The 27,231-nt window shown below is 42.9% G+C and overlaps 1 protein-coding gene across 1 annotated transcript; it reads right to left on the reverse strand.

Moving 5' to 3' along the window:
- Positions 1-23,981, reverse strand: LOC128779234 (uncharacterized). Its single transcript, XM_053911247.1, has 4 exons — positions 23,895-23,981; positions 11,422-11,864; positions 304-489; positions 1-157 (listed from the first exon to the last, which is right to left on the reverse strand). Exons 1-4 carry the CDS (start codon positions 23,979-23,981, stop codon positions 118-120), a joined length of 756 nt encoding a protein of 251 aa, XP_053767222.1. The 3' UTR covers positions 1-117.
- Between the last annotated feature and the right edge of the window lie 3,250 nt (positions 23,982-27,231).

Raw genomic sequence — 27,231 nt, forward strand, 5'->3', positions numbered from 1 at the left:
CCACAACATGAAGGGGTCCACAGACACATCCACTGAGCTGTGGAGCAGTGACCATTTGCACAAGGTGTCTCTGTTCACAAAGGCCTCACGGTGCAGGGAGTGGTGATGGCAGCAGAGTCAGTCATGAGACATCATTAGCAGGAGGGCAGACTCCGTGCTAGCAAAAAAAAATCAGGAAAACCCATGAGGCACATCCCACAAAGGAGATGAAACAGCTGTTCATCAGAGTTCATGACAGATTTGGAGACCGTGACGGAGATGGAACAGATATGAATCAAAGACAGATTCTTCAGGAATAAATACCTGGGGATGGAGATGCGGGTCAAAGGCAGTGACAATGATGACAAGGCCCCCGTCAGCAATGACAGGCAAGTCAGGGAAAAGAGTGTTGTGTGGTCCCTGTAGCACCTGCTCATCAGCGGATCATACGAGCAAGAACGCTGGTATTGGGGACACACTGGTTCATTTCTCAGGCATGATGATGCTTCTCTGTGGAAACATAATAATTTACTTGTGTCCTCAGAATTCTTCTCTTTTTGCTGGTTTTTTTATTCATAAATCATGGGGTTATTTGAAGAATAAATTCTATGTTGCAAACTATAATTTCTTCAATGCACCTCAAGTAAATCATATTAAGATAGCCATTAAAACAAGGTTAGAATAGTTTTTCATGATAGCCTGGAATTTATGCATAAAATACATAAATATTCCCTCCCATATCCATAAATGGGGGATTTTTCTGACTTCAGTGGAATAAGTTAAAAGTAGCAGTGAATTTTGAGTAAAATAGAGTAATTGTTTTTATCCATACTTGGAAATTTGCTTTAGTTTACTACAAATTATTTTGTTGGTATATTTGAAGATTCAGTATGAATGACTGAGGGATCACATCTTTGTCTACTCTTCTCTACCCTATTAGAGCACAGGTAAGTAGAGGAAAGAAGAGATGGGTAGAGCTACAAATTCTCTTTGCATTTTTTAGTGACGTGATGCATACTATAACAACAGTCAGTTAAGATCATATTAAAATCACTAACATTCATACAGAGGTTTGTTTGTTTGTTAAGACTTATTTATTTATTTTTAGAGAGAGGGGAAGGGAGGGAGAAAGAGAGGGAGATACATCAATGTGTGGTTGCCTCCTGCACACCCCTTACTGGGGGCCTGGCCTGCAACCTAGGCATGTGCCCTTGACTGGGAATAGAACCATCGACCCTTTGGTTCTCAGCCTGGCACTCAATCCACTGAGCCACACCAGCCAGGGATGTACAGAGGTTTAAGCACAGCAGATAATATATTAGCTGTATTTGAAAAGTCATCAGAATTCTGTAAGTACCCATACATTCGACTTACTTTATATCAATTGTTTAGAAGGAAATTGACTTGACTCTACTTTCCCTCAATGAGGACACAGAGCTGCTATGCATCTAATAAAATTAAAAAGCAGTGCTGTATTATTTTTTCTGAAACTGCAATACAAGCAGGTAAACAAAATTGACCTACTTTGACATATCACGAGAGCTAGCATGGCACTGATCAGCTTATAAGAGATACATGCAGGCTTGAGGGAAACCCACTTACCCCACAGAAACCCAGTTTCCCTAATGTCAGGGGCCAGTTCTTTAAAGTTCTGTGGAACTGGAAGCTGAGGGTGAAGCTGACAAAGAACACTGCTCATGTAGGAAGGAAACCTAGATGAGCTGTGTCTGCCGATCCAAGGAACACACTTTCCTGTTAATAGTGCTGCTATTGCCCTGGTTGCTGGTGCATTTCCTGGGTCTTCCCCTCACTGGTAGACAAAGTTCAAAGCCCCTCACTGGTAGACACAGTTCAAAGGAGACTCACAGAGAGTTTCTGTGGGTGATCACAACTGACTAATTAAGTAAGAGCTAATTAACTGTTTTGGCCATGATGCTGCCTCATGCTGTCATCCCGGACCATGAGGACTGAAAGCACAAAGAATTAAGTTGACATTTTTCTACACAGTAGGGTTACCGGCCATAATACCTATCTAATTAATAACAAGAACACTGTTAACAGGCTATTAGAAGCTTTGCATTGTCAAGTAATGGAATGATTTCAATTCATGAACTCATATCTGAACAAAAGTAATGGGCTGTGCTATTTTACTTTGCTACTTATTTTGATGTTTTTTAATATCTGTGTTAAGCAGAATATAATTCTTTTTTAAATCATCACCAAAAGATATGTTCATTGATTTTAAAGAGGGGAAGCGGGGACAGGAGAGAGACAGACAGAGAGAATGGGGAGGGAGAGAAACCTCGATAAAGTCAATGCAAGAAGCATCATTCACACCCCAGCCTGGGACAGAACCCACAACCCAGGCATGTGCCCTGACTGGGAATCAAACCCATGACCTTTCAGTTTATGGGATGACACTCCAACAAACCGAGCCACACTGGCCAGGGCAAGCAGAACATAATTCTTTCCACCACATTATGTTCAAGATACAAAAAAATAAGCAAACATAAATTTCTTATCTTCACTCCCATTTTCTATTCCTGAAATTATTAATTTTTTTCTTACATTCATGTTTGCATTTTCTTGTGCATTTGCAATATACAAGTGCAAAAAAGCATACACATTGACATAAATGAGCTCTTACTATGTTTGTTCTACCTGCTTCATTTTTATTTCACATGTTTTCCAGAAACTATACTGTACTGTTACAAATGTTTAACCCATGCTTTTTCATGTATGCATTTTATAGAATATAAATGACAAAACATTTACAACTCTGTTTTTTATTTTATAAGTAAATTATTATATTTTTGTAGATATGTGCAAATATTTTTATAAAATAAATTCTGAGGGTCATTAATGGATTAAATAGCTTTAAATTTTGTACACACTATCAAATACCTTTCCAAAAACATAGGGTAAACTTAAACTGTTATCAACAGCATTATACTTATGCACATACCCTTATGAAAGGGTTTTGCTTTATTAAATTTCATTGGTTTTTGGAAAAATTATCTCCGTGCAATTTGCAGCTACAATATTTCAAGTGAAGTCGTCTTGGGCTAACAATATATAAAATGCAATACATTTGGTAACAGGACAAAATAGATAGTGAGAATAAAGTTGTGTTATAGTAAAAAATGACACCCTCCTATATAATTTTATTAACAAATGTTACCTCCAATAAATTCAACAAAAATCTTATTAAAAATGGCACCGAATGATAACACAAATCTAAAAATGATAAAAGGGTTAATGTAATAACTTCTATAAGTACAGCCCTGGCTGGTGTGGCTCAGTGAATTGAGTGTCAGTCTGCAAACTGAAAGGTAGCTGGCTCATTTCCTAGAAAGGGCGCATGCCTGGGTTGCAAGCCAGGTCCCCAGTAGAGGGCGTGCAAGAGAGATTGTTTCTCTTGCACATCCACGTTCCTCTCCCTCTCTTTCTTCTTCCCTTCCCCTTTCTCTGAAAATAAATAAATAAAATCTTTAAAAAAAGAAAAGAACTTCTATAAGCATATAATTGCTTTTCTTTCTCCTCCAGCTTTTAAAAAATACATATTTATAAATGTAATCTGTATAACAATAACCCTAAGAACTTATATAGGAATAATATTTCTATATTTCACTGTAACAAAGTAAAAATTTTAGGTATTTTGATAAGTACAAATATAAACTGTAACCCATTTGTGATAAAAAAATCTCAGAAAACTCAATATAAGGGGATCCTCCTCAACTACATAATCTAGAAAAAAAAAAACCCATAGCTTACATAATATTTACTTGTGAAAAACTAGATTCCTTCCCCCAATATCAGAAATAAGGCAAGGATGCCCCCCACAACTTCTACATTATACTGGAAACACTAGATCTCATAATAAGACAGGAAAATACAGAAGAGGGATGCAGATTGGGAAGGAGGAAATAAAGCTGTCTTTCTTCACAGATGGCAAGATTGTCTTCATAGAAAATCCCGAACATCTGATACAAGTCTGCTGGTACTAATAAATGATTTTGCAATTTTGCAGGATACATACTTAATATACAAATATCATTTGGTTTTTGTATACCAGAGTGAATAATTAAAATTTATAATTAAAAATACATTTACATAAAAATATTTAGTTATAAATGTAAAAAAATATGTACAGAATCTACAGAATGAGTCAAAAGTAAGTTTACACTTGTGAGTATATGAGTTTATTCTTGCATTATTATTTATTAATTATTGTATTATATTCCATATCAGCAACTGTAAACCTAGTTTTTCACCCCCTTGTATATAAGGAAAACTGCACAATTATGAAGAAAAAAGTCAAAGAAGATCTAAATAAATACATTGCTTGTTCATTGATAGGTGACAAAATATTGCCATTATACCAATCCTTCCCAACATGGTGCATAACGTCAATATAATTCCAATCAATACTTAAGCAAGCAACTTTGACAAATTTTAACACTCTTTTATGATAAAAAATACTTACACTAGGAAAAGAAGAAAAGTTCTCCAACCTAAAAATCAACATCTGTAAAAAACACACAGCTAATATCATACTTAATAGTGAAAGACTGGATGCTCTTCCCCTAAGATCAAGAACAAGACAGATTTAATTCTTACCACTACTATTCAACATCACTCTAGTAGTTCTAGACAGAGTACTCTAAAAGAAAAAAAAATCCATGTTAAAAAAAGAAAAAAATATCTTTCTCATATAGTACAAATTTGTAGATAGAAAACCCTAAAGACCCCACCTATACAATGTAATAAGTAAATTGAGCAAAAGTTCAGGATACAAAAATCAGTTGTATTTCTATACACCAGCAATACAAAATTAAAAATTAGAGACTATAATTTTATTTATAATAGCATCAAAAATAAGGGAGAGTCCAGAAAGGAAACTGATATATCTATGGTCAAATGATTTTTGACAGGAATATCAAGATAATTTAATGGGAGAAATAATAGTTTTTTCTAAAAATAGTACTGGAATTGGATATCTATATGCAAGTAAATGAAAGAAGTTGGGTCCACAAGTGACATGATCAAAAATTAACTATGAACCAATTATACATCAAAATGTAAGGACTGCGGTGTCTGGTGTGGGTCAGTGAATTGAGCCCTTGCCTATGAAGAGAAAGGTCACTGGTTCAGTTCCTGGTTAGTCCACATGCCTGGGTTGCCAGCCAGGTCCCCAGTTGGGGGCGAGGAAACCAATTGATGTATCTCTCACACACTAATGTTTCTCTTTCTCCCTCCCTTTCACTCTCTCTAAAAGTAAAGAAATAAAATCTTTTTTTAAAAAAAACTAAGGACTAAAGCTATGTTACACTTGAAGAAAACATAAGAGTAAAACTTTCTAAATTCAGATTAAATGTTTTCTGAGATAAGACATCAATGTACAAGCACTGCAAAAAAAATACAAATTAGATTTTATCAAAATTTTAAGTTTTTGTGCTCAAAGAACATTTTCAAGGTAATAAAAATACAATCCATTTTATCAGAGAAAATATTTCAAATTATATATCAGAGATTTTTATCTAGCATGTATGCTCTTAAATCTCAATAATAAAAAGCCAAATAAATCAAATAAAAACATGCACATAATTTGGATTGACATTTCTCCAAAGGAGAAATAACAATTTGCATGTAAAAGAAGTTTTTAACATTGTCATTAAGGGTATGCAAATTGTGGGACTTCCGGCCAAGATGGTGGCGTAGGTAGATACGCTTTGCTTCCTCACACAACCAAAAGAAGGACAACACCAACTTAAAACCAAAAAACAACCAGAACTGACAGAAAATTAAACTGCATGGAAGTCCAACAACCAAGGAGTTAAAGAAGAAACATTCATCCAGACCGGTAGGAGGGACGGAGATGGACAGCTGAGGTGGAGAGGTCATGCTGCAAGGCGGTGGACTGGGCATGCAAGGTGGCAGCTGGAGGACTGGGTGTTCCCACATTTGTGAGTGGATAAGCCAGGAGGAACAATTGGAGAGTGAGACGGACAGTGCAACTCAGCTCCCAGAGCGGGAAAAGAAAGCCTCAAAACCTTTGGTGGTACACCCTGTGGGAGTTGAGGCAGTGGGAAAAACTCCCAGCCTCACAAGAGACTTCCTTGGAGAGAACCACAGGGTCCTAGAACCTACACAAACCCAGCCACCCGGGAAGCAGCACAAGAAGGGCCCAATTTTGCTTGTGGGTAGTGGGAGAAGTGACGGAAAGCCAGCAAAAAGCTGACCAAGAGGCATTGTTCTCTCTTTGACCCTCCTGCACAGATAGCACTGCTATGCAGCAATGTGGGTTGCCCCGCCCTGGCAAATACCTAAGGCTCTGCCCCTTACAACATAACAGGTGCATCCAGATAAAGAAATATGGCCCAAATGAAACAACAGATCAAAACTCCAGAAAAACAACTAAGCAATGAAGAAATCGCCAATCTATCAAATGCAGAGTTCAAAACACTGGTAATCAGGATGCTCACAGAAATGATGCAAAAGTATAGATGCAAAATAGAGAAAGAAGTGAAGGCTATGCAAAGTGAAATAAAGAAAAATATGCAGGGAACCAACAGTGAAGGGAAGTAAACCGAGACTCAAATATTTGGAACAGAAGTAAGAAATAAACATTCAACCAGAACATAATAAAGAAACAAGAATTCAAAAAAATGAGGAGAGACTTAGGAAACTCTGGGACAACTTCAAATGTTCCAACATCTAAATCATAGGGGTGCCAGAAGGAGAAGAGAAAGAGCAAGAAATTGAAAACTTATTTGAAAAAATAATGGAGGAATTTCCCAATCTGGCAGAGAAAAATAGACTTCCAGGAAGTCCAGGAAGCACAGAGAGTCCCAAAAAAGTTGGACCCAAGGAAGCACACACCAAGGCACATCATAATTACATACCCAAGATTAAAAATAAGGAGAGAATTTTAAAAGCAGCAAGAGGAAAGGAGAGAGTTACCTATAAAGGAGTTCCCATAAGACTATCAGCTGATTTCTCAAAAGAAACCTTGCAGGCAAGAAGGGGCTAGAAAGAAGTATTCGAAGTCATGAAAGGCAAGGACCTACATCCAAGACTCCTCTATCCAGCAAAGCTAGCATTTAGAATGGAAGGGCAGATAAAGTGCTTCCCAGATAAGGTCAAGTTAAAGGAGTTCATCATCACCAAGCCCTTATTATATGAAATGTTAAAGGGACTTATCTAAGAAAAAGAGGACGATCAAAAATATGAACATTAAAATGACAACAAACTCACAACTATCAACAACGGAACCTAAAAAAACCAAAAAGAAACTAAGCAAACAAGTAGAATAGGAATAGAATTGCAGAAATGGAGATCCTGTGGAGGGTTATCAGAAGGGAGGAGGAAGGGGACAATAGGGGGAAAGGGACAGAATAAGAAGCATAAATGGTAGGTACAAAATAGACAGGGGGACGGTAAGAATAGTATGGTAAATGGAGAAGCCAAAGAACTTGTAAGTACGACCCATGTACAAGAACTAAGGAGGGGAATGCTGGTGGGAGGGGATTGCAGGGTGGAGGGGCATAAAGGGAAGAAAAAAATGGGACAATTAAAATAGCATAATCAATAAAATATACTTTAAAAAGGGTATGCACATTGCAACCATAATGAGATAGCACCTCATACACACTAGGACAGCTGTAAACAAAAAGTCAGACAGTAATGTGTTATCAAGATTGTGGAGTAATTGGAATCCACATTCATAGGTAATTCATGTAAAATGTGAAAGTATGTCATGAAGAGTATTCTTTAGCATATTCAACACAGAGTTGCCCGCAATTCTACTTCTAAGCATATGCCCACAAGAAATAAATACATACATACAAATAGACACATATACCAAAAATCAAACAAGCCCCCCAAACTACATAAAGAATCCTAGCATCATACATGTCCATCGACTGTTGAAATATATACAATATGGTATGTTCATATACTAAAGATTATTTGTCCTTAAAAGGAAATGAAATATGCCCTGACTGGTGTGGCTCAATGGATTGGGCGTCATTCCACAAACTGAAATCTCGCCAGTTGGTTTCCCAGTCAGGGCACATGCTTGAGTTGTAGGCTCTGTGCAGGTTTGGGGCCTGCGTGAGGCAGCCAGTTGATGTTTCTCTCACGTTGATATTTCCCTCCCTCTGTCTCCCTCCCATCCCCTCTCTCTAGAAGTAAATAAATAAAATCTTATTTAAAAAAAAAAGAAATGAAGTACTTATACATGTTACATCATGATAAACCCTGGAAAATTATTTATGTAATTCTTTATGGTGAATAAAATCAATATAAGAAATGTCTAGAGCCCTGACCGGGGTGGTTCCGTTCATCAGGTGTCATACTACAAAACTAAAGGTCGCTGGTTAGATTTCCAGTCAGGGCACATGCCAGGGGTGTGGGTTTGGTTCCCAGTTGGGGTGCATATGAGAGGCAACTAACTGATGTTTCTAACATTGATGTTTCTCTACCTCTCTTTCTTCTCCCCTTCTCCTCTCCCTAAAGATAAATAAAATCTTTTTTTAAAAGAAATGTCTAGAATAGGCAAATTTAGAGACAGAAAATGGATTAGTGGTTACTTAGGGTTGGGAGATGGGTCAGGTGGAAAGGTAACAGTAATTACTAAAAGGTGTCTATTTTCTTTTGTACTAATGAAAATGTTTTAAATTAAATTGTGGTGATGGTTGCACAAATATAGAAATCTACTAATGAATATCACAGGGTACACTTAATTCAGTAAATTCTATTTAAACATCAATTTCAATAATTAAACTTCAATAAAGATGTTAAGAAAATGATAGAAGAAAGGCAAAGGAGCAATTCAATACATGAAGAACTTATGTGAAGTAGAACAGGGAAGAACATTTTAGAAACTGCTATAATTCTTTCTTCCCCAGTTGCATCTGGCCACATTTGTATTTGTAACAGTTCCCACCATTGTTACATTTGCCATTAGAAGCAGCACCTGTTAGTTATTTAGAGAAAGTGTATAAATAGAAAGAGAGAAGACCAAATAAGGAAAGTGTGTTAAATTCTCAAGATAATTCTCTAGGATAATTACAATCTTCTGTGAATTTTTTCCTACAATACAAAATAGTAAGAGCATACTCCTGAGTTAGAGACACACCTGACTTTCTTGTATAGCAGTAGCTCTATTTTCATTAAAAAATCATAGTCAATCATTGCAATTAGCACATTTTAAACCTTTCTTGTGGTTCAGTAGCATGAGATAGTCAAATTGAGAATAAGACAGTATTTTTTGTAGAGATCAAACTAGTATATGAGATCTCTTCAGAAAGTATCCAGCCATGTAATATGAAAAATAGAGACATTTATTAAAGAAGATAAAAGATACAAGAAATGGCCCTGGCCGGTGTGGCTCAGTGGATTGAGCTCTGGCCTGCAAACCAAAGAATCGCTGGTTCGATTCCTCGTCAGGGCACATGCCTGGGTTGCAGGCCAGATCTCCAGTGGAGGGGCACACAAGAGGCAACCACACATTGATGTTTTTCTCCTTCTCTCCCTCTGTCTAAAAATAAATAAATAAAATCTTTAAATCAAGAGACTATTCTTTAAAAAAAAAAAGATACAAGAAACATTGTACATAGGACAATGACGCCTCAGTCCCCTTCAAAGTAGGCACCTGGGGACCTCACACAGTTCTCCCAATTGCCATCAGCTACCCTGTCATATTTTCCTGAATCTCATCAATGGTCTGAAACTTCTAACTTTTCAAAGGTGATTTTAGTTCTGGGAAAAGCCAGAAGGCGCAGTGTGCCAAATCTGGGCTGTAGTGAGGCTGACTCACCTGGGTGATTTGATGTTTCGACAAAAAACTCATGAGCCAACGCATCATCATGATGAACCTGCCAATCACCAGTTGCCCACAGCTGTGGACTTCTGAATCATCAGTTTCAGCTTAATGTAAAATCTGATGCAGATTCGTTGCTCTACTCGCTCAGTCAATTTGAATGCAAAGGCCACACAGTATATGTGCTCACTCAGTAGCTCCACTGCCCCCACTGACTCATTATTGTTCACACGTGCACATTCCAGTCCACTCTCCTCGGCTGCCAGGTTACATCCATGTGTCACAAACTGTCCTCATTATATTATCAATGGGTGGATTTTTCTGGACAGACCTCATATACCATAGAAATTTCAGGTGTACAGAATAATTTGACATCTATATGCAATACAAAGTGGTCTTCAACAAAAATTAGTTACCATCTATCACCATACAATCAATTGCTTTCACCTTTTCTGCCCACCTTCCAATCCACTTCCCCTTTGAGAGTATGGCAATCTTTATTTATCATTTAATGGATACACACACAGAGAATATATGTTTGTATGTGGAATCACTCTTCCAAGAGTAATTTACTTCATAGAGGATGTAAAATATGTTCGAGCAGTGCTCAAAGGCATGGATATGTTTGAAAAATCAACTTTATGAACTGGCCAAAATTTGCATCACAACAAATGCCTTGCAAAAATTTGAAATTATGAATCGCCGTGGCTTGATGGGAAATAGGTAGAAGTATAAATTAAATTATGCATTTTAACTTCTCATACATCAGTATAAACGTTACTCATTATAAGAATAAATTTATTACATACAAAACCTAAATAAAAATATGTAAATAAGTATTTTAAAATAATTTCAAATCTGAACTCATGATATTTCACGAAATCACAATGTTTCTCAACTAAAAATTAACCCACGTATATACAATAATAAAGTAACAAATAATCCATCACATTTATCTCTCAGCTACTACATGCAATTTAATTTCAAGACCTGTATAATCTGAGTGATATTAGCCAGAGTGTCCTACCATTTGACCCCTGAAATGCACCTCATTCGATAACACCCGTGGACCAGAGCACCATTGTGAGGATCCAGTGGGAAGTACCAGCGAATTTTTCGATCAAACTATCCAAGACTGAAAGCACTGCAGACGGTAACGGGAGCAGTTTTACTTGGCCCACGTCGCCTCCACCCCACGGCAGCACAGATCAGCAGAGCCCCGCAACCCCAGCCCGCCTCCACTGCGAAGGAGGGGCATTTCTCCAGGCAACCCCCTGAAACTAGCCTGCACCTCCCCGGCATTCTGCCACCTCTCCCGAGCCCCGCCGCCCCGGGCGGTCGCGCTCTGGGACCCTGGAAGCCCAGAGTTCTGCTCCTTGCCTCATTTTCGGTTGGGGCTCGGTGGGCTCCTCACATTTATCCCCCAGGGGACGCCGCGTCAGAGCGACCCCCCCCCCCCCCGCCCCCGGCCAAGCACACACGTGGTAAAACTACCGTCTTTAGCAGGAGGTGGGGCCGCTCCGAAGCCATGGCTGTTGACCCCCTACCAGTGCGCCTCCACCCTTCCAAGTGGCTCCTGGGGTGCAGGAACTCGGCTCCCCGCCCCACCCCCGTACCTGTCCAGTTCCTGCTTAGACCGCGGCAGGTCCCCAGTCCTTGGAGGAATGGAGACGAGTCCCTTGGATCTTCGGAGATCACCTCTGGGGCGCCCCAACCAATCCTCAAGGCCCCAGGCGACACGCTCCACACCTGGCTTCGCCGCCGGGCTTTCCGGTCCTCCACCTCCACGCTCAGCATCGCGGGAGCCGCGAGGGCTGCGAAGCTCTCCGCGGCACCAGGCGCCGGTATGCGTCCCCTCCCAACCGACCCGGCAAGAAACTGGCCAACTTTGCTCGGGACTGGCCGCCTCGCTGGTGCAGGTAGCTGGCGCGTAGACCGGACTGCAACTCCAGGGGGACGGAGGTGGTGACGGAGGCGGCGCGCGGGGCGGGGCACAGGCGGCGACAATCGGCTCCCGCCAGCGGATCCGTGGCAGCGGATCGCAGCCCGGGGCCCCGCACTAGCGAAAGATCCCCGCGTGTTGTGGGGGCAGCTGGAGCCGCCCGCAGCTGCCGCGCGGGGAAGGAGAAGGCGAGGAGCTGCGGGGAAAGGGAAAGAGAGAGCCATTGGCGGGCGGGAGGGAGAAGTCGAGCGCAGGGAAGGGGGATGTAGGGCGCCTCAGCTTGCGGTGACCTGCACTTTGGCTCTGGCAGCCGTTGCTCAGCGAAGCAGACACAATGCGTACCGTTGGCAAGCAGCGGCAGCCCCCTGCCGCTGACCACCCTGGTGCATCCCGCACCCTCAAGCCGCACAACCTGGGGAAGAGCAGCGGCTGTCCCATTAGTCCCAGCCAGAGAGAGTCCTCCCGGTGCGGGGCCCCACGGGTCAGCCCTGGGATGAGAGGGGTCGACTCGCCCTGTCCTTGCACCCTCCTTGCACCTCTCTCTGCTTGAAGTCCCTCTACCCTCCATCCGCCCCCACTCCCATCCGTCCTTGCAGCCAGCAGCCAGACCTGGGTCCTTTATTTTTAGAGAGAGGGGAAGGGTGGGAGAAGAGAGGAAAAGAAACATCAATGTGTGGTTGTCTCTTGCATGCCCCGCACTGGGGACCTGGCTAGGTGCCCTATCTGGGAATTGATCTGGTGACCCTTTGGTTTGCAGGCCAGGGCTCAATCCACTGAGCCACACCAGCCAGGGCTGAAACAGCCTTCCTACAGCTTGTGGAGAAAGGGGGCCACATACTAACCTGACAAGCTCAGGGGAGGCCTGTGTGGCAGCCTTACAAACTCAGAGACCTAAAGTAACCACACAGTATTAGGTAGGACAGATAGCAAACCAAGGCAGGGAGGAGGAGGGAGACATGTCTCTCTGCCCACTGACTCAGCAGTCCTGAGCCTGGTGGGGTACCCGTGCCAGGTGTCCCAACACTAAAGGAAACACCAGGCTGGCACAAAATTCTATGAATCGTCCCCACTACCTGGGAGAGTGAGCCTTTGAAACTGCTTTCATCCCAAGGCCAGAAGGTGGGAAAGGGCCCACAGTGCCCAAAGGAAGAAGCCCATTAATACCTTTGGTTGTTCAGGCCACCTCCTACCCCAAAGCTGGCAGCACCTTTACCTGTCAGTCAATATGTAACTTCTTCATCCCACCTCACCAACTCAGGTTTGCTGCTCATGGCTCTCTTGACCCACAGGCCACCTTGCCTCTGGCCATGCACATGCTCACCTCCCTGGCTGTCACCTCCCCTGGGCTTGTCACCCTAGCCTTTGGCCACCCTTACTGACTGCAATGGTGAGAAGAACCGAGTTTCTGGGAGCTTCCCTCAACAATAGGATAATCTGAAATTAAAACTTCCAAAGTACGTGGAGGGTAGTTATGTCCTAGGCTGGTATTTTTCCCTAACAAAGGTGGATCTTTACCTTAGCTGAGCTGGTCTGTTGTCTTTTAGCATCTAACGTAACATACCTTTGGAATGTCAGATTTCCTTTTTCCGGACCCCTCTAAGTGAAACGGGAAAAGACTGGCACTCGGGCGGCCTGTCACTACCAAACATAATATGCAATGACAGCGACTGAGACTTTATGGGCGCTGTATTCAGATGGCCAGTGCAGTGAGGGGTTTTGAAGTTCCGGGAGGATTAGGTGAAAGAAGCTGCAACATTCCTGTCCTGGGCAGTTAGCTGTTCCCAGGGGCGGGTGGTCATCTGTCTTTCCCTGGAACACAAAGGCCCAGATGCCTCCAGTTGTCCCCAGGCGGTAATCTTCAGCAGTGCCCCAGGAGGTCTGCTGTTTTCCCAGGAGCCAGGATAGGCCTTATCTGTAGTTTCTGAAACAAAAGCTTTAACATATACATGACTTGCTAGGCTTATAACTTTTTACCTTAAACTAAAATTTTCCAACTCTTGAGTCCCCTATCATAAATACAGGCACTGCACGGAACGGGGGTGACCACAAACCTCCTCATTGTTATTGTCATCATGTTACTTGTACACTGTTTGCTACCCTGCACCCTACCTGTGTGAAAGATGTGTCTGCCATTTTACTTTTTATCCAGTCCAGAGGTTTCCCCATGTTGTTCCTCCTGCCTTCCCAATCTATCACCAATGGATTTCAGGTAACCCGCTTATGTCTTTTCTTATTGTAATGTGTGAAATAAGGTGCAACACTGCCATTCCATGGAGCATTTTCTCAGTCCATTGAGATTTTGCTTCCTGGCAATTGTCAGTTTGGCTCAAATACACTCACAAAAATTCTCTACAGATTTGAATGTTTCTTACTGTTATAGTAGAATGAGCAGCCAGAAGGGAAATAAAGACAGGGCCCTCACCATTGTAATTTTACAAAGAACTTAATACAGGAGGTAACAAGCAAAGAAAGTAGCCCATTAACACCTCTGGGTGTTCATGCCCACCCCCAAAACGGGCCCCACCTTTACTGTCAATCAATATGTAACTTTTCACCCCCATCCTGCCAACTATATAAGTTTTCAGAACAAAGGACACTCTCTCTTGGCTCTCTGGCGCCAGGCCTCAGGCCACCTGGCCTCTAGCAGCCAGTGTGCTTGTCATCAGGCCTTAGGCTGCCCTTACCCTGCTGTGCCCTGAACCCCACCCCCCACCCCACCTCAGCAAGGCCCACCAATAAACCCTGCTTGCACACTAATAGATGTTCTGGTCTGTAATTCTTTTTTTTTTTTTTTTTTTTTTTTTGTTTTGTTTTTTTTTTGTTTTTTTTTAATATATTTATTGATTATGCTATTACAGTTGTCCTATTCCCCCCCCACTCCACTCCATCCTGCCCACCCCCCTCCCTCCCCCATTCTCCCCCTATAGTTCATGTCCATAGGTCATACTTATAAGTTCTTTGGCTTCTACATTTCCTACACTATTTTTACCCTTCCCCTGTCTATTTTCCACCTATCATCTATGCTACTTATTCTCTGTACCTTTACCCCTCTCTCCCCCTCCCACTCCCTTAATGACAACCCTCATGTTCTAGTTGTTTGCCTAGTTTGCTCTCGTTTTTGTTTTATGTGTGGCCGTTAATAACTGTGAGTTTGCTGTCATTTTCACTGTTCCAATTTTTGATCTTCTTTTTCTTAGGTAACTCCCTTTAACATTTCATATAATAAGGGCTTGGTGATGATGAGCTTCTTTAACTTGACCTTATCTGAGAAGCACTTTTTCTTCCCTTCCATTCTAAATGATAGCTTTGCTGGATACAGTAATCTTGGATGTAGGTCCTTGAATTTAATCTTGGGTAATGTAATTATGATGTGCCTTGGCGTGTTCCTCCTTGGGTCCAGCTTCTTTGGGACTCTCTGAGCTTCCTGGACTTCCCAGAAGTCTATTTCCTTTGCCAGATTAGGGAAGTTCTCCTTCATTATTTGTTCAAATAAGTTTTCAATTTTTTGTTCTTCCTCTTCTCCTTCTGGCACCCCTATAATTTGGATGTTGGAACGTTTCAAGGTGTCCGGGAGGTTCCTAAGCCTCTCCTCATTTTTCCAAGTTCTTGTTTCTTCATTCTTTTCTGGTTGGATGTTTGTTTCTTCCTTCTGGTCCATACCATTGATTTGAGTCCCAGTTTCCTTCTCATCACTATTGGTTCCCTGTACATTTTCCTTTGTTTCTCTTAGCATAGGCTTCATTTTTTCATCTGTTTTTCGAATAGATTCAACCAAGTCTGTGAGCATATTGATAACCAGTGCTTTGAACTGTGCATCCGATAGGTTGGCTATCTCTTCCTCGCTTAGTTGTATTTTTTCTGGAGCTTTGAAGTGTTCTGTCATTTGGGCCATTTTTTTTTTTGTTTATTTGTCTTGGCGCATCTGTTACTTTAAGGGGTGGAGCCTTAGGTGTTCACCAGGGCAGGGTAATGCTGGTGGCTGCGCTGTGACGCTGTACGTGGGGGAGGGGCCGAGTGGGAGCAATGGCGCCCGCCTCACTCTCCTCCGGACTTCAACCTTTCACTCCACTACCCGCAATCAAACTGGGCCACTCTGGTGCTGGTTCCCGAGTAAGTGGGCCTGTGTACACTCTAGGCCCCTGTGGGTCTCTCCAGCGACCTCTCCTGTGAGGCTGGGGGTCTCTCTTGCTGCCGCCCCAACCCCCAGGGGCGTTTTCAATCAGAGGTTTGAGGCTTTATTTCCCTGAGCTGGAGCACTGGGTTAAGCAGTCTGCTTCGCTCCCTGCCGTTTGTCCGGTTTATCTGTGGGCGAATGTGGTGCCGCGGGGTGCTACCCGCTGCTCTGCCTGCCCCACTCTCCGCCACTCTGAGTCCGGCCCTCTGGGTTTATCTGTGCAAATGTGGGACTGCAGGGTCTGCTACTGCTCAGACTGCCTGCGCCATTTGTCCCACACTCCGCCAGTCTCAGTCCCGCCACAGCCACGCGAGTCCTCTCCACCCCGGTGCCCGTCTCCGCCCCTCCTACCAGTCTGGATGAATGGTTATTTTCTATTTTCTTGGTGTTGGTCCCCCTTGCTGTTCGATTCTCTGTCAGTTCTGGTTGTGCGAGGAGGCGCAGTGTGTTCACCTACGCCGCCATCTTGGTTCTCCTCTGGTCTGTAATTCTTTACGGCATTGGCAAGAAGAACCAGGTCTCTTCTGTTAACATTACTGCAACAAACTCTACCCACATTTTCCAACCCAGCTTCCCAGGCATACCTTTCTATCCTGGAACAAGTTTGTTCTGGGAAAAAATAAAATCAAAATGAAAACCAAAAAATCCTCTCTAGATATCTTTTAGTATCATGTAAGAAGCGTTCAAACCTGTAGAGAATTTTTATGAGTTTATTTGGGCCAAACTGATGACAATTGCCAAGAAGCAAAATCTCAACAGATTGAGAAAATGCTCCTGAGCATGGCAGTTTTACCATTTATTATAAAATGGATCATCAGGATCAAAGAGGGAGACATAAGAGGGTTACCTGAAATCCATTGGTGATAGATTAGGGAGGTGGGAGAAAGCAAATTGGGGAACTCTCTGAGATTGGATATTAAGTAAAAAAGTAGATACTTCTTTTACATAGGGTGGGTATAAGGCAGTAATGGTTAGCAACATGATAAGAATAACAATGAATGGATTTGATATTTCAAAGGTATGCTATGGTAGATGAAAAAAGACAACAGACAGGCTCAGTAAGGGTAAAGACTGACCGTTGTTAGGGGAAAAGACTGGCTTAGGACACATCCACCCACCCTGAATTGATTTCAGAGTTTCCTTTCCATACCATGCCATGTGGTCCCTTGCTGTCTCTGAGTTTGTAAGGCTGCCACGCAGGCCTCCCACTGAGCTTGTCTGGTTTAGCGTGTGCTCCCCCTTCCCTTTTCATCCTCAGCAGTTAGGAACAGTAAAGCATTCTGTTTTGTTGAGCAGTGAAACTGACCTCTCAGCTTTTGGGCTTCTAATGGCAAATTAAATCCAGCTTTCCAAGAAAAGGAAATTGTGGAAAAATAACTATAGTACAAAAAAATAATTGATGTATTGAATGTATTTACTGATTTTCTACCTTATAATGGTTTTCCTAAATAGCAACACAGGCATTAAGAAAACAAAACATATTTGATGAAACTTTTTGGCCTTCCCCTTTTAAAATTATTTACTAACAGTGGTAGCTAAGAAATTGTATTGGTGCCTCTAAAATTCTCTATGCTAATTGTGGGCAACAAATTAGTAATTATAAAAGATAATATAGAGTAGGAAGAAGCTGCGCTAATGTTAGGGAGTAAAGCTTGCAATAGGATGGCTCAGCCTTGACATCTTTGCTCTGAATCTGCGAAGAATGAAGAAACAACCCTCTGCACCAAAATCAAAGGGGACCAGGTTTCTGATTGAGTCCTAGGAAATGTGGATAAAGCTCAAGCCATTTGAAGCCTCCCCCCAGGCTGCACTCAGCAGGATCCCTGACCTTGGCCACCTCCAACCTGTCACAAGCCTTTATTATGAGAAGATGCCAAATCACAAGCCATTTGGCAGCATGTGATTGCTTTGATGTTGATGGCGCAGGGATATATATCATCTCCTCTGTTTAAAAGGGAGTGAGCAGTTTAAATGGAAGAAGACAATATAAAAACAAATTTAAATAAACACTAAAGGGAGTTAAATCCATACCAAACTGAAAAGAATATCAACATAAAACAAAACCTTAAATATATAGTTTGAAGAAAGAGGTTAATAATGTATTTCTAATCACACTCTTTCTAGTCTTTTAGAAATATTGAAGAATCAAGAGTTAAAAGAAAGAAAAAAACTGGCCTTGGCTGGGTAGTTCCTGAACAGTTGGTCAGAGTGTTGTCCCCATACTCAAGGTTGTGGGTTCAATTCCAGGTCAGGGCACACAGGAGTATAAGAAGTAATCAACAGAGAACCAAGATGGCAGTGTAGGTAGACACACTGCTCCTCCTTGCACAACCAGAACTGACAGAAAATCGAATGGCAAGGAAGTCCGACACCAAGGAAATAAAAAACAAACATTCATCCAGACCGGTAAGAGGGGCGGAGATAGGCAGCCAGGGCGGAGAGGACTTGTGTTGCTGTGGAGGGACCGAGACTGGCAGAGTGTGGGACAAACGGGGCAGGCAGTCTGACCATTAGCAGACCCTGCAGCCCCACATTCCTGCACAGATAAACCCAGAGGGCCCGACTCAGAGTAGCGGAGTGTGGGGCAGGCAGAGCGGCGGGTAGTACCCAGCGGCCCCACACTTGCACAAAGATAAACCAGGACGAACGAGCAAAGCAGACCGCGTAACCCAGGGCTCCGGCGCAGGGAAAATAAAGCCTCAAACCTCTGACTGAAAACGCCCCTGGCGGTTGGGGTGGCAGTAGGAGAGACTCCCAGCCTCACAGGAGAGGTCAATGGAGAGACCCACAGGGGCCTAGGGCGTGCACAAGCCCACCCACTCGGGAACCAGCACCAGAGGGGCCCAGTTTGAGTGTGGGTAGTGGAGTGAAAGATTGAGGTCTGGTGGAGAGTGGAGCGGGCACCATTGCTCCCTCTCGGCCCCTCCCCCACGTACAGCATCACAGCACAGCGACCAGCATTACCCTGCCCCGGGGAATACCTAAAGCTCTGCCCCTTTACGTAACAGACGCACCAAGACAAAAAAAAAATTGGCCCAAATGACAGAACACTTCAAAGCTCCAGAAATAGTTCAACTAAGCAGCGAACAGATAGCCAACCTATCAGATGCACAGTTCAAAACACTGGTAATGAAGAAGCTCACAAAATTGGTTGAATTTGATCGAAAACTAGATGAAAAAATGAAGCCTCTGCTAAAAAAAAACAAAGGAAAATGTACAGGGAACCAATAGTGATGCGAAGGAAACTGGGACTCAAATCAACAACGGTGTGGACCAGAAGGAAGAAAGAAACATCCACCCAGAAAAGAATGAAGAAACAGGAATTTGGAAAAATGAGGAGAGGCTTAGGAACCTCCAGGACATCTTGAAATGTTCCAACATCCAAATTATAGGGGTGCCAGAAGGAGAAGAGGAAGAACAAAAAATTGAAAACTTATTTGAACAAATAATGAAGGAGAACTTCCCTCATCTGGCAAAGGAAATAGACTTCCAGGAAGTCCAGGAAACTCAGAGAGTCCCAAAGAAGCTGGACCCAAGGAGGAACACACCAAGGCACATCATAATTACATTAGCCAAGATGAAACAGACGGAGAGAATCTTAGAAGCAGCAAGAGAAAAGAACACAGTTACCTACAAAGGAGTTCCCATAAGACTGTCAGCTGATTTCTCCAAAGAGACCTTACAGGCAAGAAGGGGCTGGAAAGAAGCATTCCAAGTCATGAAAGGCAAGGGCCTACATCCAAGATTACTGTATCCAGCAAAGCTATCATTTAGAATGGAAGGGCAGATAAAGTGCTTCCCAGATAAGGTCAAGTTCAAGGAGTTCATCATCATCGAGCCCTTATTATGTGAAATGCTAAAGGGATTTATCTAAGAAAAAGAAGATAAAAAATATGAACAGTAAGAATGACAGCAAACTCACAGTTATTAACAACCACACCTAAAACCAAAACAAAAGCAAACTAAGCAAACAACTAGAACAGAAACAGAACCACAGAAATGGAGATCACATGGAGGGTTATCAATAGGGGATTGGGAGGGGGAGAGAGGGGGGAAAGGTACAGAGAATAAATAGCATAAATGATAGGTGGAAAATAGACAGGGGGAGGGTAAGAATAGTGTAGGAAATGTAGAAGCCAAAGAACTTATAAGTATGACCCATGGACATGAACTATAGGGGGGGAATGTGGGAGGGAGGGGGTGGGCAGGATGGAGTGGAGTGAAGGGGCGGAAATGGGACAACTGTAATAGCATAATCAATAAATATTAAAAAAAATAAAAAAAAGAAGCAATCAACAAGTGCATGAATGGGTGGAGCAACAAATCAGTGTTTCTTACCCTGCCCCTCCGCCTTTCTGTCTCTCTCTAAAATCAATATTAAAAAAATAAAAAGGGGGAGGGAGGAAATAATAAAACTAAACAGTTTATGAAAGCATGAGGCTGGTTTTAGATGGTATATGAAATATTATAGTTGGTTTTGTAGATAAAGAATTAAATAATACTGAACCAAACAGACAGAAAGGCCTCCTGCTCTCAGTCTCAGCTCTTTTGCTTGCACCAAGAAGGAAGTGTTAGGGCTAGTCTGTCTTCAACTCCTCTTTAACACCTCCCTTTAAAAAGAAGAAGAAGAAAAAAAGCAGACCATGGGCTCTGAGCCTTTGGGAGACAATAGCATCTAGCTCCAATTTAATTATATGATGTTGTTGTTATGATGTATATATATTATGTGTAATACATTATACATATTTTTGAGAAAGGGGATGGTAGGGAGAAAGAGAGGGAGAGAAACATTGATGCGGTTACCTCTTGTATGCACCCCAACCAGGGACTGAACCAGAAACCCAGGCGAGTACCCTTGCCAGGAATTGAACTGGAGACCTTTTGCTTCGAGGGACAACATCCAACCCACACCAGTCACAGTATCATTAGATATATTTTTGTGGTTACCTTCTCTTTATGGCAAATGAGCTGGTTTCATTTGTGACTGGCCTACAATGTTTTTTTAGATTTATGTTTTAAAAAACTGAGTCAACTTAAACATTAGATAGAGCACTGAGTGAAAATACAGAGAAAACTAATAGCGGGTCCAATGTGGTTGAGCAAAAATCTTACAAAGGACAATGAAATGATTTTAGCTAAGAAAATGTCACCTTAAAATTATAGACTGTCAGAGCTAAAGGAGACTAGGAGCAGGCTACTCAAATCTGCTCACTTTACCCATGAGGAGACTAAGGCCCAGCAACAGGGCAGAAATGACCGGGAATGAACATTCCAAATTTGTGAATCCAGAAGCAGGCATTAATCTAAGCTGGCTGCTTCTTCCCGCATTGCTTCTACCATTATTTAATGTGTAGGCTTCTTAAATGTTGTCTGTGTTGGACTTGGCTAAATGTGTCATGTCTGCAAAAGTGTCAAAGGAGAAAGAAGCAAGCAACAAAGGAATTGATAGTGTTCACTGAAACAGGTAAAACTTGTGCAGTTGGTGAGACCACAGTGGCATCTAGTGTTGTCATTTGATAATGCAACTTTTGATGCAACCCTTGATTTGAACGAGTTTGTCATTAAAAAGCAAACATCATTGCCCTGGTCCCTGGCCAGACAGGCTCAGTTGTCCGCAAAGCCAAAGTCTGCCGGATCGATTCAGGGCACATACCTGGGATGTGGCCTTGGTCCCTGGTGGTGGGGGCACGTGTGGGAGGCAACTGATCGATGTTTCCCTCTCTCCCTACCTTCCCCTCTCTCTAAAATAAATAAATAAAATCTTTTTTTTAAAAAGCAAACATTCTTTTGTAGAGTATCCCTCATTTTGGGTTGTCTGTTTCCTCGTGAATAGGCTTATTTATCCACATGAGCACCACCTAAGTGAAGACGTTACCTTCCTCCATGCATCATGTGGTTTGTCCCATCATTGGCATGTGAGATTTGACTGCTTGGTTACCATGGTACCAGGCTAAGCCACTATAAGTTATTGTTCTTTCTTTTCTAATTAATAACTGATTAGTGGGGTTATATTGTGAAGCTACATAAGTGTCTTTTTTCTCTTTAAACTTTTGTTTGCTAGTTTTACTGTCCATTAATAATTCTTGCCTGAATCAATTATTACTATAATGGTTGCAAAATGGTAATTCTCTAATTCTGTCATTTTCTACATTTTATTACATATTATTTTACTGAAATAAGGGTTTTTCCTATCCTGTTATTTATTTATGTTTATTTATCAATCTGGACTGATGAATTTTTGCATCATCTATCATATACATAATCTACATTATGTTGTACACAATCCATAATATATTGCTATTTATTTCTCTTTAAAAGTATAAATGTCATGAAGGTAAAAAATATGAGGAATTGTTGCAGATTAAGGAGACTGAAAAGATATAACAACTCAATATTATGCATAATCCTGGGATGTGGGAGAAAGAGTTATAAACCACTAGAAAGGACATTATTGGGATGATTGGTAAAATTTGAATAACCCTTTGCACCTGATACTGTGGTGAAAGGATGATACTTTACCAGTGTTAAACTTTTTGTTTGAATCACTTTGCTGTGATTATGTAAAATAAAAATATTAGAAAATAGACACTAGAATATTTAGGTGTAGAGCAGCATTATGTTTGCAGCTTGTTCTCAAGTGGCTCAAAAAGTAATTGTGTGTTTGTGTGTGTGTGTTGAGAGAGAAAATGATAAGCAAATGTGGCAAAATGTTAACAGTTGGTGGATCTGGGTAACGAGTACACAGGGGCTCTCTGTCTGTTCCAGCAAGGATATGCCAGTTGTGTCTGCTGAGGGGGCTCAGGGTCCCCTCCCTCAGAGCTCACAGGAACGGACGTTGACCACCTCACAGTCCCTGTGCCTGCCCAGGAGCCTCTGCCTCTCCCAGGAGGCTGGGACTGTGGTCTCAGCTGAGGCTCCACCAGACAGGGTCTGTCTCCAAGGTCACTCACCGATTACTGAAAGGATCCAGTTTGGACAGGGGATCTCAGGTCTTTTCTGTCAGTGGGCCTGGTGATCTGTCAGTTCTTTGTGCTGGTGCCTCATAGAGCTTCTTACAACATCAGACCTTGCCTCCCAGCCAATGGGATCAGAGATGGAGACAGAGGAGGACACAGGAGGGATGCAGGCACAAGTCACAGGCTTTTTATAGCTCCACCTTGGAAATGACACCCCATCATTTGGCCCTGCTCTCTGCTTTAGAAACCAGCCACCAAGTCCGTGCAGTCTCGAGGAGAGGGGCTCACACAGGGATGTGTGATGTTGGGGCAGGAACGCTGGCAGCCATCCTGGGGCTGCCCACCACACAGGCCAGGATGAGGCACTTGGCCCTGACTCTAAACATAATGGGGGCTCCTGGAAGGTTCTATGCCAGAGGGGACCATGTCAGGATTTCAGTTCATTTCAACCCTCCCTGGGGCCTGGGACACAGACTGAGGGTGGGGTGAGATCCTGGAGATGCCAGAGCAGACCTAGACTCTCAGGGTGTGGTCTGGACTCCACCCAGCACCTGCTCAGTCCTCCCATTGCCACGTGATCCCAGACCAGGGGCTGCAGGCACTACAGGTGTTTGTAGGGTTAGCCACTTGTGACACTATAGGAGGCTAGAACGACCCCCATGTCAGATGGGGAGACAGGAGAGTCCCTGAGAGGATAGGCTCGTCCAGGGTCACTTTACTGGGGAGAAGGAAGAGCCAGTTCAGAACCCAGCTCTGGGGCCTCAGCGCTGGAGCCCTGCCTGCTGGCAGGCCTCCCTCAGACTGTGGGGCAGCTGCGTTGGTGTTGCTGTGCATGGGCTCGGCGCCAGGTGGAGTGTGAGCGGTCACCTGCCCAGAGAGGTGGGAGCTCAGGTCTGCGGAGGAAGCCCAGGTAGGGGACCCAGGCAGTGACCCCACGTCTTGACGACCGAACCCAACAGCATTGGGAACCCTGGGGACCAGGCGGCCACGTTCTAGAGCAGCCCCTGCCCAGCTCACCGGACTGCAGATGCTCCAGAGTGAGACACATGCAGTTGATTCATCTTCACGTTCTGAGACGCTCTTGACGCTCATCTTGACGTTCATCTTGACGCTCTTCTGAGTCTCGGGCCTCAGGAGAGGATGTTGTGAGAACTTCTTCCCCACTGTAGATGGCAGGCCAGGGCTCACACCTAGCACCTTCAGCCATTTCCCTGGAGGAACCCAAGGGCAGCACAAGTAGGCCAGGCCAGTCCAGTCCAGGCCACCACTTGACCCCACCCTGGCAGCCCTGTGTCCCCTGCATGTGTGTGTAAGGGGCTTATGTGGGGAGGGCAGGAGCCTGGTGGGCGGGCCATAGGACAGGGTCACACCCCAGGTCAAGGCTGGCTGGGTGGGACATGGAGGGCGGAGTGATACCCTTCTTACCCAAGCCCTACAGGTGACTCTCACTTTACTGGGATGAGCAGATGCAAGTCTGTGCCTAATCTGGGAGCAGAAGGTGAGGTGGGCAGAAGCAGTGAGGTGGCCGGGCAGAGAGCTCTGAGCTTCCAGGCTGGCTGCCAGCCACTGTCATTGCGGAGCTCCCGCATGTAATGCAACGCACGTCCAGCTGCCCACTGCTTCGAAAGCCAACACCCAAGAGGCAGGTGCTGCTGTAAAGGAAAGTGGTTTAGTTCAGGCGCCGGCCACCCAGAAGACGAGGGAATCTCCTCTCAAAGCCTGTCTCAGCATCCCAGGCATCCTGGCTAGGTTACATGGGGAACCGCAGGAAGAGGGGAACTCAGGAAATTCTGGTGCTGCACAGTGTCTCAACTCTGCTCTCGGGTGGTTTCAGTGATGTCTCCTGGGAGCATCACCGTGCAGTTCCATCGCTCCATCTGCAGGTTCCCTGCTGACATCCGGGAGCAGGACGTGCAGGCAGCATCTCTGCTGTTCTGATGTGAGTCGCCAAGCTAGTCCAGTGTCTTGTGGTCAGGGTTGTTCTTCAGTTAAGCAGGAGCTGCAACTGCTGACGTCAGTAGAATACTCATAAGGACACTTTTAACACATGCATCTTCTGTGAGTTTTTTAGTACAGCCTATTCTCTAATTGCCACCTGATTACTATGTTTACTTCAATCACTGTTACAATTCCTCACTGTCAATTCTTCTTCCATATCTATAGAGCTATTGATTTCCTCTGAGTCTTCTGGGGGAATGAAAATGTTTAACCTGTTGTAAAGCAAAATCTTGTGAGTTAAAAGAAGATATATTTTTTACAGGCACCTGTTGAGCAGATGTAATTTTTCTGTCATGGGGAAAACAAGCCATAAAAGCTTTGAAACAATAAAGACAAATGTTATAAAGTAAGAATAGTTAAATCTAAATTAAATTCCTCCTACTAATAGACTTGAGTCTTTCTGGTATTCATGAAAATAGAGGAGGCTGTGTGATAACTTAAGTTCTCTGAATTGGCACTCTAACGCTGGAGGGAGGCTTGTTGCTGCATTGTCTTGATACCCCTTCAACTGAGACTGTTGTGTGTGGGGTTTTTTTGTGTTTCTTTTTTTTCAGTCAGTTTGGTGTTTGATACAGAGTACGTGGCTCCTATGTCTATTAAGTCAATCAAATTGTTCCCCACTGTCCATTGTGTGTGGGGACATAATGGTGGGTTGGGAAGTGTCTAGAGTAGTTTTGGCCTCCTCGTTTATCTTCTGAGTTACCATGTGCCTATGTGTTCCTTTTCATTCACTTCTCTCTTTTTATGCCTATTGCTAGGCACCTAAGCTTTCCACTTTGGTGACCTTCTGCACCTGGTCTTTTGCCCTTGCTCCAATCTTGTTGGTGCATAAGTGAAAAATGAAGCTTGGAAGACAATGAACTGAACTAGAATTCAATATCCATAACTGCATTATAGAGCCTATTTTTAAATTACATTTTATTGATTATGCTGTTACCCCCTTGCCCCCTCCATACAGCACCACTCACTCTCTAAGGCCATCTCCACACCATTGTTCGTGACCATGGGTCATGGATCTTTGGCTACTCCATTTCCCATACTGTACCTTACACCCCCTTGGCTGTTCTGTAACTACCTATTTGTACTTCTTAATCCCCGCACCTCTTCACCCATTTCCCCACACCCTCCTCCATCTGACAACCATCAAAACACTCTCTGTATCTACAATCTTGTCTCTGTTCTTCTTGCTTGTTTAGTTTGTTCTTTAGATTCAGTTGTTGGTAAGTATGTATTTATTGCCATTTTATTATTAATAGTTTTGATCTTTTTCTTAATTAAGTCTCTTTAACATTTCATATAATAATGGTTTGGTGATGATGAACTCCTTTAGCATTTTCTTGTCTGGGAAGCTCTTTATCTGCCCTTTGATTCTAAGTGATAGCTTTGCTGGGTAGAGCAATCTTGGTTGTGGGTCCCCACTTTTCATCACTTTGAATATTTCTTGCCAATACCTTCTAACCTGCAAAGTTTCTTTTGAGAAATCAGCTGACAGTCTTTTTCAGTGTTTTGAAATAAATATTTTATTTATTTTTAGAGAGAGGGTAAGGGAGGGAGAAAGAGGGAGAAAAACATCAGTGTGTGGTTGCCTCTCACACGCCCTCTACTGGGGACCTGGCCTGCAACCCAGGCATGTGCTCTGACTGGGAATCTAACCAGTGACCCTTTGGTCACAGGCCAGCACTCAATCCACTGAGCCACATCAGCCAGGGCTCAGCTGAAAGTCTTATGGGCACTCTCTTACAGGTAACTAATTGTTTTTCTCTTTTTGCAATGAAGATTTTCTCTTTATCTTTAACCTTAGGCATTTTAATAATGATGTGTCTTGCTGTGGGCCTCTCTCTCTACATCCATCTTGTTTGGGACTCTCTGTGCTTCCTGGACTGTATGTCTATTTTCTTCACCAAATTAGGGAAGTTTTCTTTCATTATTTTTTCAAATAGGGTTTCTAATTTCTTGCTCTTTTTCTTCTCCTTCTGGCATCCCTATGATGTATGTGTCGGTACTCTTGAAGTTGTCCCAGAAGCTCCTTACACTATCCTTGTTTTTATGGATTCATTTTTCTTCTTGCTGTTCTGATTGGATGTTTTTTGCTTCCTTATGTTCCAAATCATTGATTTGATTCTTGGCTTTATCCACTGTACCGTTTATTCTCTGAAAATTGATCTTTATTTCAATTAGTTTATCCTTCACTTCTGATTGGATATTTTTGTGCTCTTGAGGTCCTCACTAAGTTCCTTGAGCATCCTTATAACCAGCGTTTCAAACTCTGCATCTGATAGATTGCTTATCTCCATTTTGTTTAGTTCTTTTTTCTGGAGTTTTGATCTATTCATTCATTTGGGTCTTGTTTCTTTGT

The sequence above is a fragment of the Desmodus rotundus genome, chromosome 9 (genome assembly GCF_022682495.2).
Source record: "Desmodus rotundus isolate HL8 chromosome 9, HLdesRot8A.1, whole genome shotgun sequence".
NCBI lineage: Eukaryota > Metazoa > Chordata > Mammalia > Chiroptera > Phyllostomidae > Desmodus > Desmodus rotundus.

Bases quoted from the DNA above. Each gene is read 5' to 3' on its own strand.
- LOC128779234 (XM_053911247.1), bottom strand. From the start codon at position 23,981: ATGAACGTCAAGATGAGCGTCAAGAGCGTCTCAGAACGTGAAGATGAA. The intron at 11,865-23,894 runs GTGAGCTGGGCA...ATCTTTCGCTAG, and splicing joins TCTGGAGCATCTGCAGTCCG to TGCGGGGCCCCGGGCTGCGA. The intron at 158-303 runs GTATTTATTCCT...TTTTTTTGCTAG, and splicing joins ACCCGCATCTCCATCCCCAG to CACGGAGTCTGCCCTCCTGC.